This window comes from Mytilus californianus, unplaced genomic scaffold (genome assembly GCF_021869535.1).
Source record: "Mytilus californianus isolate M0D057914Y unplaced genomic scaffold, xbMytCali1.0.p SCAF_14, whole genome shotgun sequence".
Classification (NCBI taxonomy): domain Eukaryota; kingdom Metazoa; phylum Mollusca; class Bivalvia; order Mytilida; family Mytilidae; genus Mytilus; species Mytilus californianus.
The window spans coordinates 29545320-29564474 of NW_026262626.1; the positions used below are offsets into that span (position 1 = coordinate 29545320).

The 19155-nt window shown below is 31.4% G+C and overlaps 1 protein-coding gene across 15 annotated transcripts in view; it reads left to right on the forward strand.

Moving 5' to 3' along the window:
• LOC127724638 (brefeldin A-inhibited guanine nucleotide-exchange protein 3-like) overlaps positions 1-19155 on the forward strand; it is a 102073-nt gene that overhangs the window by 78181 nt on the left and 4737 nt on the right. For all 15 annotated transcript variants that reach the window (XM_052231648.1, XM_052231649.1, XM_052231650.1 and 12 more), the window contains 7 exons: positions 739-909; positions 1334-1454; positions 2457-2685; positions 12660-12793; positions 13822-13943; positions 17595-18164; positions 18315-18625. In XM_052231648.1, coding sequence (XP_052087608.1) covers positions 739-909; positions 1334-1454; positions 2457-2685; positions 12660-12793; positions 13822-13943; positions 17595-18164; positions 18315-18625 — 1658 coding nt within the window. The remainder of the gene's footprint in view (positions 1-738; positions 910-1333; positions 1455-2456; positions 2686-12659; positions 12794-13821; positions 13944-17594; positions 18165-18314; positions 18626-19155) is intronic.

Below are 19155 nucleotides of genomic sequence, written 5' to 3' on the forward strand. Positions count from 1 at the left end.
GATTTCTGAAATTTGGTTTCAGGGTTTATATAAGTCAGATATACCGTGTGATGCGTTTTCAGATTCATCACTCAACAACTTCCTGTTTACCGAACACTTACATCATTTTACACAACACATCCAAGTTGAAAATTTTCGTCACATTTTTCTCAGGAACTACATTACAAGGATTTCTGAAATTTGGTTTAAGTGTTTATATAAGTCAGCTATACTGTGTGGTGCGTTTTCAGATTCATCACTCAACAACTTCCTGTTAACCGTCAAGTATTTGGGCTGGGGGTATCATCAGTGAGCAGTAGCTCGCAGTTTCACTTGTTTTGTAGAGCTCCTCATATATTTATATACTGAGTTGCCCTAAGGTAAATGCAGAAAGTTATTTATTTTTAGTTACTGCACTAAATATGTATACTCCAGGGGCCGATCCAGCCATTTATAAAAGGGGGGTTCCTAACCCAGGATAAAGGGGGGGTTCCAACTATATGTTCCCATTCAAATGCATTGATCGTCAAAAAAAAAGAGGGGGTTCCAACCCCCGGAACCCCCCCCCCCCCTGGATCCGCCACTGTATACTTCCTTTTTCTCTCTTTATTGATATTGATGTTTTCATAATTTTTCAAATTGACAGTAAGAACACATTTGACTGTAAAGTATTAACTCCAATTATGGTATTAACTTGCAGTAGAATGCATAAAACAAACAAAAGTTCCAAAAAATTTTTGCAATATTATTATTTTTCAGGTCCTTTCTATTCTTACTATTGTGTAAACCATCTTCTGCTACCCATGCTACAGTCATGGTTAAGATGTGGAGTAAGGAAGGCAGGATACTGGGAATCAGGAGCAACTAATTTTAAACAATGTTGTGGGTTGACTGCTGATTTGATAGTAGATTTTGTAGTAACTACAAAAGGTTTGTATATTGAAAATGGACTATTATATATCTTTGACACATTCCCTGTTTCCATTCTCAGTTTTATTTGATAACTTCAAAATGACAGATAAGTTAATCAAAACTTATGAATAAATTGGAAAATGTAATACAGTCACTGTTATATGAATTATAAGTCATATTTGATTGATTGCTGGATGATTGCTTAACATTGCATCAGCACAAAAAGGTTATATCAAAACAATTAATCCAAACTGAAACTATAATAAGAATGAAGAAATAAAACAGAACAAAATTAAAATCACGATTGTACAAAGTACAAATTTGAAGGAAAATGATCAATGATACAAAGTATATTAGTGAAAAAACGAAAAAGTTGTTGGTATACTAATGATATTTTGATATGTTGTAATAGCTAAAATGTTTAATGTTATACTCATTTTAGACAATGATGAAACCAGTATGTGTTTACGTGAATTAATGCTGAAACAGTTGTTGGATATATTAACAGAATGTGTAGCACAGCCAGTAGAGATCATTTCTAGACTAGGATGTTCTTGTATAAGGTATGGAAATCCCACATAGTATTGGGAGAAGCCAGTAAAATTTATTTCGGTACATCTCTTATCCAGATCGTAAAGTGGTTGTACCAGCATTTAAATTCCACACACTGTAACATTGTCAGAAAATATAGTAAGAATGAAAAAATCAAACGCAACAAAATTAAAATCAGGTTTGTATAAAGTATAAATTTAAAGGAAATCGCTTAAATGATGCAGAATATGTTATCTTATTCCCACACACATTGTAAAAACAACTAACTTTAATGGAGGTACTTAGTATATCAATACTATCAGTTTAGCTCACTTGTATGTGCCACCTACAGTGATAAAGGGACATTATGTTTTCCCATCTGTGTGCCTGTCTGTCTGTCCTGTATCAAGGTAAAGTTATGGATTTCATTAGGTTAAAGTTTTGGTTTTAGGTCATTTGTGGTCACACCAACTTAAACCTTAGTTCACATGTTGTTCACTATGAATTGAAATTTTTAAAATATATGCCAAACTGGCTTCAAACCCAGATATCATGGTTAATTGAATACGGAAATGTGATAATGTGAGGGGAGCATATTGTCCTATGGACACATATTCCTATTAATTCTCAAATATCAAAGTATTCCATACCTTTAAAGTGACTATTATTTGTAGGCCACATCCAAAATTTTCCCTTCCCTCAATTTTTCGTTGGTCATTGAAAATCCAAAATATCTATATAGGACCTGTTTTAATCAATAATTTAGTCAAATATTACTTTTTATGTCTGAAAACCAGAATTTCCCTTCACATTACAACCAAGTTGGAAATTATTCATCAGATTAGATCTAAACTGATTGTTACACAGGAGTAAAACCAAATCATTGATGAAAAGTTGAAAACTTAATTAACTATATTAAACAATACCTTGAAAAATCCTGTACCAATTGTAAATACCACCTGTATGTGTGTGTGCATGCATTTGTTTTCTTATTGTTTAGATTATTGAGGATTTTATTTTGACACTTTTTGTAGGCATGTATTTTTGAGTGCTGGTGAATCATTCACAGAAGAGATGTGGCAGATAAGTGCCATAGCTATGGAAAAAGCTCTTGATGTCACAACTTATTACCTACAGGAACTCATGTTTCTTTTCAATGTCAACTCAGAGAATTTCTATGGTGACCTTGGTCAAGTTAAGGTTGCAATGAGAAAGGACAGTACACCAACTGAATGTGAAAGACTAAGACATCTAGCTCAGCAGGTAAGAACATACTAGAAAAAATCTGACATTTGACCAACTCATGTGACCAATTAACATTTTTGTCGAGCTTGCAACATTTTGTTGCGGAAGCAAGACATAACAAACAATTTTACATTTTTATTTACTTTTGTACTGCAGTTACACTTTGTAAATGGAACTCCTCTGACACCATTTGACAGAAAGCTCTCTTACTTGGAAGGTGTGTTTGCCTTCATGTTTTGTTGACCATATTATACTGTTATTTTCATTTGACCATTTTTGTCTAGTGTGTGACTTCTGTTGCAGAAGGCATGACACAGGGATAGTGATCCGGCAGCGGCGACAGCTAAATACTTAAAAAGCTTAATATTTCAGAAGGTAGAAGACCTGGATGCTTCATACTTTGTATATATCAGATGCCTTATGTTATGAAGTTTCCGTCTGTCATATTTCCATTGTTCTTGACCTCATTTTCATGGTTCAGTGACTACTTGAAAAAAAAGTTAAGATTTTTCATAATGTTAATTTCTCTCTTATTATTAGTAATAGAATAACTATATTTGGTATGTGCATACCTTGCAAGGTCCTCATGCCTGTCGGACAATTTCTACTGGACCTTGACCTCATTTCATGGATCAGTGAACAAGGTTAAGTTTTCGTGGTCAAGTCCATATATCAGATACTATAAGCAATAGGTCTACTATATTTGGTGTATGGAATGATTTTAAGGTGTACATGTCCAACTGTCAGGTATCATCTGACCTTGACCTTAATTTCATGGTTCAGTGGTTAAAGTTAAGTTTTTGTGTTTTGGTCTGTTTTTCTAATACTGTTTGAAATAGGTCAACTATATTTGGTGTAAGTTATTTTAAGAAATATTTTACAATGTACATGTCAGTCTGGCAGGTTTTATTTGTCCTTGACCACATTTTTATATTTCAATGTTTATTTTTTGTGTTTTGGTCTATTTTTCTTAAACTATAAGCAATAGGTTAACTATATTCGGTGTATGGAATGATTGTAAGGTGTTTATGTCTGTCTGGCAGTTATCATCTGACCTTGACCTCATTTTCATGGTTCATTGGTCAATGTTAAGATTTCCTTGTTAAGTTTGTTTCTTAGATACTACACATGTATATGCAATATAGACTCAAATGAAGATGTTTATCAATTCTGTTGTCAATGTGTATCTGTGGTTTTTAAGAGGAAATTAAACTAAAAGGGAATAAAATATGTTGGTTTCTCTTTTTCAGTTGTGTTTTCACTGTATTCCACCAAGCTTGCTTATGTTTTGTGTACTGTTGTTAAGTCTTTTCAACGTTGTTCTTTTTTTGCCATGGCATTGTCAGTTTGTTTTTCGAATAACGAGTTTGACTATCCCTTTGGTATCTTTAGCCTCTCTGTTTCCTTATTTACATGTAGGTATAAAACTTGAATTTGATTCAATGTCTTTCATTTAGATTGAATATTTTAGTTTCTTTCAAATTATTTTGTATCAATATTCCAATGTCTCCATAATATCAGGACAGGCTCAAAAGTTACAACTCTGTATAAATTGTATAATTGTATTTTTATACAAATTTGAGTAGGCCTTCATCAAGAAAATGAAATGAACCCATGATACATGTATATTCAATATATTTATTAAATTAATAAACAAGTGTAAATCATCATTTGATGTAATAAAAATATGTACAATTGAGTTGCTTTAGAATTAAAACATGATCTATTACTGTTTCTATACCTTCTTTCTTGAATTATAGTCACTGTAGCACTTAACAATGTGTCCTTTAAACATTTCCAGCTTGAATTGATTATCTATAGCTGTCATTTCCAGAAGTCTCTGTTACTTTTAGTCTTATCATCTTGTATGATAAATGTATTTCATTTCTCCAATATTTAATTGTTAAATATTGTTATAAGTTGCCAGATGATTTCTGATAAGTTTTATCACAATTCACTAGAAAATCACAAGCCATTGACTCCATCATCTGTTGTTAATGTCATTCATATCATGTTCAGGTCACTGAATTTCATTGATTTCATTCTGCCTGGTTCTGCATATTTCTCTAATTGAAATCATTCAGTGATTCACTCATTAAATGTAAAATCATCAAGATCAAAAGCCATAGTAGCCACAACGTCTTCATCATACAAATCTTGTGAAGGTACTGAAATTTCTTCTGTCTTAGCACGGATATATTCAAAATACATGCTTCGTATTCCTTCTGTAACGCTGATTCTGCGGTTAATTCTAGCTGTAACAAGAGGTAAATCTTGTTCTTGGGACTTTTCCAGCATATAATGTAAATCTAAGATTTTACTATCCAAAACACGGATCTGTTGTCTGGCCTTTCTCATATAAAACTCTGCTTTCATCAGCTGTTGAAATCTAGATCCTCTCACTGATGACATGATTGAAGGTTAAGTTGTAGGTCAAGCAGAAACTCAAATGATAATAGTTTGGAAAGATTGATTTAAAGTAATATATCTAAATAAAGCTAGATATAATATGACACTTTTGATATTTCTTAGAATGTACTGTGGTATAACAATACAAATTAGACATACACTTCCAACTGTGTAAACTTTCTCACTTTTAGGGTTGATAACATTCTTTGATAAACTTGTAAATTATATATAATTGAATGTCAATTAATACTCTGTGTGATATGTACCTGTGGATTAATTAAGTAAACAAGTTACCCATGGAGTGTTATTACTTAGTCTGAGACAGGATTTATTACACCTGGGTTAATTAAACAGTTACACCTATGAAGTACAATTACATCATACACCTGTTATTGATAATTGAGTATAAGTAATTGAGTAATTTGCAAATTACTAATTAAAATAATGATTTATTAATTATTTTTACTCTCTGAAATGATTTTCTCAATAAAATCTCATACCTATATTATAATTTGAGGAGATAAATTTCATAGGTTCATTTAGAATTAAATAACAAGTAATTAATTGTAAAGTTCTTGTAGATGTATCTGCCTTAGGATGAAAGTAAGATAAGGACAATTTCCAAATAGTCGGCCAACTAATCTTTAATACTAAGATTTAATGTTTTCTAATAAATCTTCATGACACAACAATATCATTCAAAAATATGTATTTAACCTACAGAGATCAGAGACATTAGGATATTCGTGCAACTTTAATGATACACTGTATAGATTTATTGAAATAAGATTTGAAAATTCTATACTTTGAATATTGCAAGTTCAGGAGAACAGATAAAGGTCCAGTTCTAAACATTTTAATATTGCATCATGAGCACAGTGCTGCATGTCTTCACCAATTATATTTTTCGTTTAAAAAATATGAAGATTGCCAATAATTTTTGTATTTAAAAATATATAAATTGTTCTACATAATACACTGATAGTATTTGTTCCCTTTGAATTTTACACAATATTTAGTCACACATTTTCAACCCTTTCTTAAAATCCACAATAATGTGTGTGTTTTTTTTTATTGAAAAAAGAATACAATAATATTGGTTTTCTCAATCTAATTAAAATTAAATCCATGCACTTGCTCATTTTTTTATGCTTGGTCGCAGCGACTAAGCATAAAAAATCAGCAAGTGGGGAGATTTAATTTTAATTATATTGTTGGCTTTCTTGACTTTGCTTGTAGAAAATATTTACTGTGTAGTTTAGATATTTGAAGATGTCAACTGCTTAATCTCAGAAAATGTAAATCATTTGAGGTAATAGTAATAAAATTATTTTTTTTAAATAATCATCAGAAACATTTAATTCACATCAATGTTTTGATAAAATTCTGGGAAAATCTTGTAATTTAATATTTGATGATGTCAACTTCTTATTCTCAGAAAATGTGAATACTTTACTTTGAGGCATTAGGAATGAAATCATTTTTTTTAATAATCAAATTTGAGAACATTTAATTCACATCAATGTTTTGATAAAATTCTGGGAAAATCTTGTAATTTAATATTTGATGATGTCAACTTCTTATTCTCAGAAAATGTGAATACTTTACTTTGAGGCATTAGGAATGAAATCATTTTTTTTAAAGGGAAAATTCACGATTTTTTACTTATCATCTTATTATGTTCATAATACCATTAAAAACATACTCACCAAGTTTTATCTGGATATGAAAACTAATAAAGAAGAAAATTGGGAATTATTAATTCTATTTATTCAAACTTCCTGACTTATGTGACGTAGTTTAAGTCTTTTTGCATGCCGGGAGTGGATTAATCTCATTTAAAGTCTTTTTCGTTAATCATCTAATAACGCGATTTAAAGCGCATCAACGACTTTTGGTGTAGCTATTAACCAACTAACAATTGAGAAAGAAAAGTGATCAGCCGTGCATTTTTTTTAATTAAAATTTACGATTTATATTTTAAGGATTTCTGATATGATTATAGCAGAGACATATAATACATTATGTCTCTGATTATAGTAATAAAAGCAAATCATACAATAGAATTTTTTTATGATTTTTTTTCGACGGATATTTTGAACAACATATATAACTGATAGTATAATAGAAATTCACGTTTGTATTCCCCCCTATTACTTCAGTCAAGGATTTGTCTTACTATACATATCCTTACTTCAGTCTAGTACTGTGTAAATACAATGCATGTGTATTATGCTGACACCACCTGGTAAAGGCGTGATTAAATTCACAGTAATTAAAAGATTAGCATTATGTAATTTTAATCCTTTGATCTTCACTAGAGTGGTGTTTGTCCTCAAGGATTCACCGTTGCAGGTATGAGACAGATTTTTTTTAATTATTAAGGGAGGAATATGGTGGCAAAATACCTTAATCGCCGTTATATATATATATTTTTAACATTTTGCATTTGCTCAGTTTTTAAATAAATAGGTGAGTATTTTGTTGTAACATCGAAATTCTGAATCACTTTTAATAAAATAATTATATAAATATTATAAATGGCCCACGAAAACGAGCGTATAAATCAAAACAGTACTATTTTAAATTATCATCGGTAACCTTGAATATTTAAATGTGCAGAGAAAATTATCAGTTACAAAAATATAGTTTTGTCGTCCAAAGCGATCTTCATTTACCTAATCAGAAATGCCCTTATTAAAATATTATAAATCTCACAACGTATTTATATAATTCTTAAGCTATTTGACCAACGATGTTTAAAAAAAATTAACAGAATCAATCTAACGTCAACTTTCCTTTTTTAAATGGTGACAGAACAGCGAAATCAATTTTCAATGTGCTTGATATCTTGTACCTTTGTAAGACTTATCATTCATTCATAAACCCACTCTAAACCAGAGACATATATACGTCTGTTTAAACTGACAAGAAAACTCCTAAAGCGGGCAAGCAGTATATTCTGTAAATTTCTGAGATTTAATACAAAGAAATAAAAAAAATCCCGAAATGAATTTGATCCTGGAAAATATTCACATCCTCATTCGGTCTGAAAAAAAGATACGAATTTGGTATACAGAACATGCAGAAGTGTGAATGTTATAAAACCTAATTGTTATATCAGAAACCATTATAAATATGAACATGTATACGTAAGACGTCATGGGACGTCACCTAACCACATTCAGGTAATATACAAGTAGCTCTGTTATACCCGGAAATGTCAAGGTTAATCATAGATAGATAGACATGACCTCAGAATACTTTGAAACTGCGACACCCCTTTTTATCACAGCGTACATGCATGCATTTAAATGACTGTCCGTTATGCGATTTAGAATGACAATCGTACGTACAATCCTATAGTTCATGGTGAGTCATTTTCTATCAGATATGCGACTTTTCGTATTTATATTTTCTCTTATATTACCGGTACTGTCATTTAATATCTAATGCATAAGTGCAATATTAAGAGTGGTTAAATCCCCTACAAGCTAACTAAATATATAAATCAACCCTCTAGCTGACCAGACGTTAATACAACTACCATCAGTCTATCCGGAGTGAAGTTTCTTTATTTCTTCAAATAGGCTTTTGGGGATCATTAGTGCACGTCCAGTGGCATATATATATAACATGCATGTCGGACCAGGAAAATGTGATGATGACGAATTTCTTAAACTGTTCGAAATAATCTTATTGAAATATAAATCTGTGATTTTACTATGTCTTTAGCTTCGATGAACCAAAGCAAGTTAGAAATCGACCTGTATTTAAATCAGATTAGTTCTGGATGTTTCTCTCGTATATTCAATATACTTGTATGATATTAGTTCTATATTGCGACTATTCATAGTTCCGTATTAAACCTTCCATCTAGGCGTATAAACCAATGATCGACAAGTGCCGCACATTTTGTTTAATCAATATTTGTATGTTTCAAAATGTCCATAATTATTGACAACGAGTATATACTTACATTTTCCCCAATTTACCCTTGGAAAATGTGTAAATAGATTTTTATTTCATCAAATCTTTTTTTTTTAATTATTTAAATTTTCTTAAATATCATTCTTTACACCAAAAATGTTATTTATAAACAAGCGTATGAGTTTAGCAATGACTAGTATATCACTATCGGATACGCTATACAAAGTTGTATATTACACCTGATAGATTCAAAATGGAAGTTACATGTTATCGGCCGTGTACACTGATCAATACCCCCAGAAAAGAAGTGATGCACGAACTTGTTTTATGTAATTGTGTAATAACAGTTTTAAAGCCCGACAGGAAATCGCTTGAATACCTGTACGTGTCACCTCACAATACCTCTGGGAACAATTCCTTTAGCCATTCTGGTGATCAGATAAGGGAAGGTCCGAATTTATTTTAAAAAGTTTATTACATAAAACAATTATGAACAAACTAGATTTTCAAAAACAATTTTACACGGAACACTTATTTATAACTTTGACTTTTTAACTAATTTCAATTTCTTGTTTTAAATACTTCGTAAACAAAACAGTTTCAAAATGACAGACCATACTATTTGTACTAGTTATTTAAAAAATAATATATATAAAATTACATTTTCCGTATCAAGTTAGTTAGGAAAGGTTGCACAACCATGTCTATCATAATCTTTTTTGTGACCCGGGAAACTGTTTATGCTATCCTTGTCGGATAAAACAACCGTACGCTTGACAAGATATCGACACTCAATGACGGCTACGTTAGGTTACTGCTTGTTTTGGTCCTTTGTGGTTTATAGATATATCGAGGTCAATATTCGGGGAGGATGTCAAAATGGCCGCATGCGGAGAATTGATACTCTAAATTTAAAATCGATGGTGATCTCTTAACTTGCAGAATAAAACTTTAATATCTATGAATTTGTGCTTTTTTATACATAATGAACAGAATATGAATTTTTCATTTTTTTGCGAAGTTTCCCTTTAATAATCAAATTTAAGAACATTTAATTTACATCAAAGGATTGATAAGCATTTTAGGAAATTCAGTACTAATTCATTCATTTTTGTGGATTTTGTAGACTTATACTGAGTCTACTTTAACACATGTAATATGAGTATCAGACTTGCATAATTTTATATTAGAGTCACATAATGACATGCTTGATAATTAAAATTTAATTGCATAAAGACAATATTATCTAATACTGAAAATGCTAATTATTAGAATAATCTTTATTTAATCTTTCTAAAATGATAGTTCCTTAGATTAGTAACCAAACTACTTATACACGAAAATTAGCTAATCCATTCAGAACTATTTCATGTTTTTCTAATAATGTTTTTTTTTTTTAATAAAATTTATTGGAAATTATTGTTTAAGCATTTTCTAAAAGGATAAAAATACTTATTTGCCTGAGACAAAATAATTAAACCCCACTAAGTAAAAGTTTTGTTTCTGAAATTTCTCAAAAATGAAGAAGCATACACCAAGCAAGATTTTTTGTGGTATCAGAAAATGGTGAAGCATTGGTACCCATTATTTTCATGTTATAACTCTCACAATTTTAGATGTAAAAGACTTATTCCAAAAAGTGTGCAACATTATTATAGTGTTGCCACGATGTCACAGAAGCAAGGGTTCAAATCCAGCTGAGGGAAGAACATAAATTTGCGAAACGCAAATTTACAGATCTAACATTGTTGGGCTAAATTTGAGACGAATTATATATACTAGTATATTATGGTGTTAGCCCTGTATAACCACGTGCTATCTGATGGAGAGGGTCTGTCATAAAGTTGTCACATGTTTGGACGTATATATATATATATATTATAATATAAATAAAAAATAATTATAATTTGGTGTGACAGCATGGTAATTAAATTATTATACCCCACGCAACGAGTTGCGGAGGGTATAATGTTTTTGACCCATCCGTCTGTCCGTCCGTCTGTCCGTCAGTCTGTCAGTCCTGTTTCTTGTCATCGCAACTCCTCTCAAACCACACAACAGAATTTCATGAAACCTTTTCAGATAATAAGGACATACTACGTAGATGTGCATATCGACAGGAAATTACGATTCAATTTTTTTTCTAGGAGTTACGCCCCTTTGAACTTATTTGCTTCAATATACTACTGCAACAGTTTGTCATCGCAACTCCTCTGAAACCAGACAACAGAATTTCATGAAACCTTTTTAGATAATAAGGACATACTATGCAGATGTGCATATTGACAGGAAATTACGATTCAATTTTTTTTCTAGGAGTTACGCCCCTTTGAACTTATTTGCTTCATTATACTACTGCAACAGTTTGTCATCGCAACTCCTCTGAAACCAGACAACAGAATTTCATGAAACCTTTTTAGATAATAAGGACATACTATGCAGATGTGCATATTGACAGGAAATTACGATTCAATTTTTTTTTCTAGGAGTTACGCCCCTTTGAACTTATTTGCTTCATTATACTACTGCAACAGATTGTCATCGCAACTCCTCTGAAACCACACAACAGAATTTCATTAAACCTATTTAGATAATAAGGACATACTATGCAGATGTGCATATCGACAGGAAATTATGATTCAATTTTTTTTCTTATACAATTTTTTTTTCTTACTGTTATTTTATTTCTTCTGAATGGAATGAAACCAAACATGGTATGAATGTTCCTTATGAGGTGCTGACCGAGTGTTGTTACTTTGAAGCTGATCCATAATCCAAGATGGCCGCCAGCGGGGGACTTAGTTTAACATGGGACCCTATGTGAAATACATACAAATGTCTTCTTTTAGAGAACCAATGAATGGAATGAAACCAAACATGGCATGAATGTTCCTTATGAGGTGCTGACCAAGTGTTGTTACTATGAAGCCAATCCATAATCCAAGATGGCCGCGAGCAGGGGACTTAGTTTAACATTGGACCCTATGGGAAATACATACAAATGTCTTCTTTTAGAGAACAATTGAATGGAATGAAACCAAACATGGCATGCATGTTCCTTTTGAGGTGCTGACCAAGTGTTGTTACTTTGAAGCTGATCCTTCATCCATGATGGCTGCCAGATGGGAACAATGTTTAACAAAGGACCCTATGGACAATACATACAAATGTCTTCTTTTAGAGAACCACATACTGAATGGATTGAAACCAAACATGGCATGAATGTTCCTTATGAGGTGCTGACTAAGTTTTGTTACTTTGAAGCTGATCCTTCATCAATGATGGCCGCCAATGGGGGGGACTTCCTTTAACATAAGACCCTATGGGAAATACATACAAATGCTTCTTCTAGAGGTGCACTGAAAAGAATGAAACCAAAACATGGCATAAATGTTTCTTATGAGGTGCTGATTAAGTGTTGGTACTTTGTTGCCGATTGACTGTTCAAGGTGGCCACCAGGATTTTTTATTAAATTACAGGACCAATATTAAACCAAATTTGGCCTTGCTCATTATTAGGGTATCTGTTATGATTTTAATCTATTTTTACATGATTTCCAAAACCAAAGTAGAATCAGGTGAGCGACACAGGCTCTTGAGAGCCTCTAGTTCTTAATAAAACCGTGTTAATTTGTGATATTTGCTTTTTTCAGGTATTTTTATTGGACACCCAGATAAAGAGAGATGTTGATCCTGACTCAGAGAGTGAAGCAGACAAGTCCTTTGTATTTTTGCTGTATAAACCTGGAGATGAAAACAGTCTTAATCCTGATGATATTGTTACCAGGTAATAAAACAGTCTTAATCCTGATGATATTGTTACCAGGTAATTTTAAGTTTTTCGTGCATAATGAGGATTTAATCACTTTTTGTTTTCAATTGAAAATACCCACAGAAGAGAACTTTTAGATTTTTCTTGTATCTAAACTAGTTTACATAACAACCAATGAAAAGTTATTAAAAAAGAACTACCAACAGGATAGTTACAGGAAATTATCTTATTAGATATTTACTTTCTTCATGCTATGAAGTGAAAAAGGAAATAAGAAAATTGGTAATATAAATAGTCCAAATCCAGAAGAATTTATCATTATTTATTAATATCCACTGCAACCCACAAAGAACATTTAATTAATTTGAATGTGAAAATTGAGGGAATTCAAAGAACTAACAAATAGTTTTGTATTATACCTTATTTAATTTCTTTACCTCACATGCTCCCTTTGTATCTTTTCCCCATTTTTATAACACTAATTAGGATCATCGTCAGTTTTAGTTGGTAAAGGATATTTTTAAAATATAAAAAAGGAAAACTTGGAAAAGAAAGAACATGGGTGTACATGAGACAATATTGCATGAAATACTTTGAAATAATCACTTTATCAACGGGACTAAACTTTAATTACTGTTCCTAATCTTGACAGTTGCTGGTAACCATAATGATATTGAAGGAATCAATAAACTAAATATACAACTGGTAAGATCTTCTTACAAATTATATCATTCATTGCTGAACAAAAGATGTATAACTGTTCTCAAAGAATACACAATGTAAATGTAACTTTTTCTTTCGCATTATAAATATATTTTTTGGTGACTGAATGCATTCAAGTTGTCAGCAGATCAATACCCCAAAGTCAGATCACATGTAAGCAGGAAGTCAATAAATCACTGCTGTCCCAACTGTCAGAAAATGTTGCCTTGCAAAAGTAGCTTTAAACAGCTGATTTACAGATCATTTTAACAGTCAAAATGTTAATGTAATACAATTATATGATTAAGTATCATTAAGATATAACAAACTGTTTATTTCAGGATTCCATTCAGGAATATTGTTATAGGATTACTGTCAAATCAGCTACTGTTACAGACTGTTGGAAGCATTTTACTTTGTGCAGAAAACACATCTGGACGCAAGGCTAATGAGAATTATAAAGGTAACACAATTTTCCATGTCTTTCGTGAATCTTATTTTCCATAAATATATAAAGATATACCATATATACATAGCTTTGAAAATTCCTACTATTGATGTTTAATGTGATCCAATAGCTTGAAATCATGACAATAAAGTCTTATGTGAAATTTTTATTTTCAATAAATAATTTAATATATAAAGATATACCATTTGTACAATTCCTACCAATGGTTTTTATTGTGAACTTATAGCTTGAAATCCCTATATACCAGCTTTAATAAATGTTTTTGTTTAAAAATTAACTGTGCATAACAATTTTCCACCAATAAAAACATGAAGGGATGCTTAATAACAAGCAATGATAATTGATTCTGATATACATCACATTAGTGGAAAATATACCACAGAGTGAGAGTTAATTACATGATTTAGGAAGAGTTGTCTCCCTTGATTTTACTGTTTACAGTGATTTCTATAGATCATTTTGATAAAAGTCCAAATATTAAGAAAACAAATGATTGTTCTAGGTTAATTTAATATCCTATGTTATATTTGTGTAGTCAGATCAATATGTTTTAGCATTCATCCACTTCATGATTCTTAGAAATACTATTTTATATAAAGTTACTTAGATACAGACCAAATAATTTCTTCTTACTGTATGAGATATCACATGAATGTAGGCTTGACTTATAATTTACTTGAAGGAGAGCTGTAGAGGTGACAAAAGTTGATCAATGAGTGAAGCTGTAAAGTTTTAGTTGTTGTTTACCTCAAAACCTTATGTGTGTACGAGGAAAAAGTGATATGGGGTTACGGAATTCAGGCTTGTATAGTCCATGGTTCAGGGCTCTACAATAACGCTTGTCCGATTGTCCGGTACCAGAGGAAAAAAAGGTCGGACAAGTAAAAGCTACACCAAGCTTGTCCCACGGGACAAGTTAAATTATTATGCAGAAAATAAATTTAATCTAACTTTGATGAACAAAGTCATTATAAACAAAAAACAAGAAAAGAAGATAAACACAGTCAAGTATTAATTCAACATGTTTACTTGCAATCAATAATTTAAAACTGGTTCTTTGTCAGGTACTTTTTAACAGGTAAAAGGCATACTATTCTTGGAAACCAGTCTTACTGATCCGAATCAGCGATGCGCTTTGTAGATAAGGTAACTTTACAAGACAGTTCGTCACCAGCTCTGAAACGATTCGGCTCCAAGTTTAATAGACAGTTTGGCACCATAGGAGACATATTTAATAGACATGATTAATAGACAGTTTGGCAACGCAGGAGACAGGAGACATTTCGGGACCAAGACAAATCAGTACCTGGTTTTCCTACCTTATTCTGTTGCTTTATAATAAATACCATACCGTAATTTGTTTAACAAAAATATTTTTTAGATAAAAATGAAGAAATTATTTACCATAAAATTCCCAAATCATATTTGATCATATATAGAAGAAAAAAACAATACTTGCAATACGGTGACCTATAGCTATTAATTTCTGTGTCATTTGGTCTCTTGCAGAGAGTTGTCTCATTGGCAATCATACCTCATCTTCTTTTTTTTTTATTGATTGAATTTGAATAAGCTTTTTTCAACTTAAAAAACCAGGATACAAATCCAATGAGTGGAAATTGACAAGCCTATCAGACGGTGCCTCATGTGTAGAGTCTGATGAGACTTTGGCATTGATGAAAACTAGAACATAAGTCCTGTGACATGACTAGATTCAGTTGTTCTCGACTCATATTTTTAAAAGGTATTTCAAAAGATAAAAATCAAATTCTGTTCTATTGTTTTAATTCATTTTGTTCCTTGAATCAACTTAAAATGCAAAAAAGGTTATTACTAAGATTTTTGTTGGACAAGTTACAATTTCATTCGGACAAGTAAGTTTTGGTATGTACTTGTCCTACTGGACAAGTTGGAAAAAAAGTTATTGTAGAGGCCTGCGGTTTTATTCTCCAAGAAAAAACCTCCCATGCAGAGATGTTGATTATAGAGTACGATAAGCAAGAAATAAGAGAAAAATTCCGAATCTGCGAGATATGTTTATATTCCGCCATGTTTGTTATTGAAATTGTAGAGGGCACTCTTATCATTTTCAAAACTAATAATTTACCTAATCCATATTAATATGCAACTTTTATTCAATATCAAATATAAACTGATAAATAACAAAATTAAATACTTCATTACAAATTTCTTGTTTCTTTTCACTGCATTGCATCAATAAAATGGAATCCGCTTGAATTTAACGGAACAAAAAAAGTGTACAAGTCAGCCGGGAACCAGCTTATGCATTACAATGTATAAACTACAAAACATAATCAGTTATTCGTTCCATTTTGGTGTTCCATACTGACGCATGTGTTTTGTTTTAGCTTAAGATCCTTCAAACATTTATGTGATGGATATGTTAAACATTATTTTACATAAGTTAAAATCTGTTTAAATCTCAAAGTCGTATTCCAGTGATATCTATTAAGTACGCATTTTCCATACACTCTCACTGTATTTATTTCCATTTACACGTGCTATTCAAACTTCCGGTTTAAACAAACACAAGTTTCTCAATTGTTTTTTTTTGTGATTTTGACTTGTTTTATCTCATGAAGTGTTCTAGGATCATTTACAAGCATTTTCAACTTCTATTTGGTGATTGAAAACAGATTTTTCCATGAAAATACCGCAAACAATCACACACTATTGGAAATTACCGGACTTTCATTAGACTTTTTTAACAGTTTCAAAAAGCTTTTTTACCTGAATTCTCCTGGCGAGAAGGTACAGTGTACCAGTGCGAACTATACAAGGCCGATTACGGTAAAGCTGTCAATGAGACAGCACTCTTAAGAAACAAATATTAAAGAAAGGTATATATACAATATGGCAAGCTCTAAATCACTCCAAGTCTAATAAAAGCTGGGAATAGATTTAATGGAAACTTATGAAAGATCTACCATCAACACCAAATTTCCTAATTAAGGATGTTCGCTACTTTGTTTCAAAATAACAAGCTTTTTAAAAGACTGTTATAAATTGATAGTATATAAATAAAGGAACTTAAAAAGCAGAAAAAAATGAAGGGTCCATGTGCTTGTTTTCGAGATATAAGCCATTGAAAATATGGCGGGAAATACTTCTCTCTAGTTTTTCCGTACATTTAATAAACATTGACATCTTTTTTCTTTCAAAAAAGATGAAAAAATAACAAGGATTTTATAAGATTTTCAAAGATGACATTTTAAACTATATGTAATCAAATTATGAAAAGAAAAGTAGGGGTTAGTGGGCAAATTTTTTAATGGCTCTACATGGATAAAACCAGAGGATTCCGAATATCTGGCAAAAATTCAAAAACAAGAGGAGCGAACATCCTTAACAAAAACATTTAGATATGACAACCACTGACAAAGGTACCTTATTAGGAAAAGCACACAGTCAATGATATAAAAAATTACATGACAAATTTTGTATAAGTATTTGAATGGTCTTAGACTATAATGTTAATTAAACTGAAAAATTAATAATAGTTAACCATGTACTTGTCTTTGAATTAGTTTTCACCATTGACAACAATATTGATATAGAGAATCCCACAAAACAGCACAATGATAGCAATAAATATATTATTACTGTGAATTGTTTGTCTTCTAGGTCTGCTGCCAAGTTTATCCATACGTAATATTATCAAATTTCTGCAGTGTTTACGACAGTCATATAAGCTTGCTGCAGAATTTGATTCTCGCCCTGGACTAAAGTTTCTGATACAGAAAGTAGCTCGGACAGAAGTGGCAGTTAATCTATACAAACAGGCAGGGGCATCAATGGTCTTCTATCTACACACATTGCTACAGATTTGTATTACTATACCAGATCTGAGTAGTAACCACATAAAATGTATCACTGGTGCTGAGCAGGTTCTTAAGGATGTCAATCAGTTAGAATCAGAATACTTGACAAATCAAAGCAAGATGGAGTCATGTCCAACATTATTTCTGCAATTACTGAGGAGCGTCTGTGATGAATTATGTCACACCTACGTAGATATTCTGTCAGATGAGACGTCTGTTCGTGTCGACCAAATGTCAGAACAACAAGTTTTTTTCATCATAGCACAACCTGATGACTTCTCAACAAATTTTGTAAAAAACAAAAAGAAGTCCCGATCAGAATCAGAGACGTCACAAGATTGTATAGTCACCACTAAAGATGTGACATTACAGGGTAAGTAGGATACTGGATAAGTGAAATTAATTTATATAGTAAGTAAGGTTGATATCAATTTAGTTTAAGCTTAAATACAAATAAAACACATGTACATAGATTTGCCAAAAAAATGTAATTTAAAAGTAAATTGATTTTGTTTGTTTACAGAGATCTGTGAGACTACAGATGTTTTCTCTGAAGAGATGAAAGATGACAGCTCTGACACTGTCTCTGTTATGTCAAAAAATGCCACAAAGAGTAAACGAGAAATACGGGAAGAACATGAGAGTAAAGTATACACTTTAGCTACTGATACACTCATCAAATCACTAATGACAGAGTATAAAAAACGTAAACAGCATCACGCCATGCCAGCATTTATCAAAATATCTAAGGAAAAAAAGCCAAAACCAATCCTAAAAAGGACTGAAAGTGTGGATGAGTCAATTGCTAAGCAGAGGAAATCATCTATAATGAAGGTAAGATTTTCCAAATAGCAAATATTTTTTTTACAAATGAACTTTGTTAATCAGCCATTGTCTGTATCTTACTTTTGAAAAGATAATGTCGGTTAAAATTAAGAATCATTTATGGAGATCAACATTGATATCAAAATATGCAATTTGATTCCATTAAGAATTTATTTCTGATTGAATCAACAGAAATTTTATAAAAGTCATACAAAAAATGGTACTTTTGTACAATCTTGATTAGAAAATATTGAATTGTATTCTGGATAAGTAGAAATGTGCTTGAAAGTGGAGACTTATTGTATGCTGAAAATTTTAACATGGTTATCTGAAAGGGATGGGAAGGCATTCCTTCAGCTTTTTTCTGTGCAATAACTGTTCAACCAAATTTTAATATTTTGTAACTAATAACAAAATGGAAATTCATTTCACACTACATGACCTCTTATTAAGTTCATCGATGGTAACCTTCACAATACAGAAAAACTGTTTTGCTGTTAATTTAACAGCTCATTTCTGTAAATAAAATAAAAAATCCT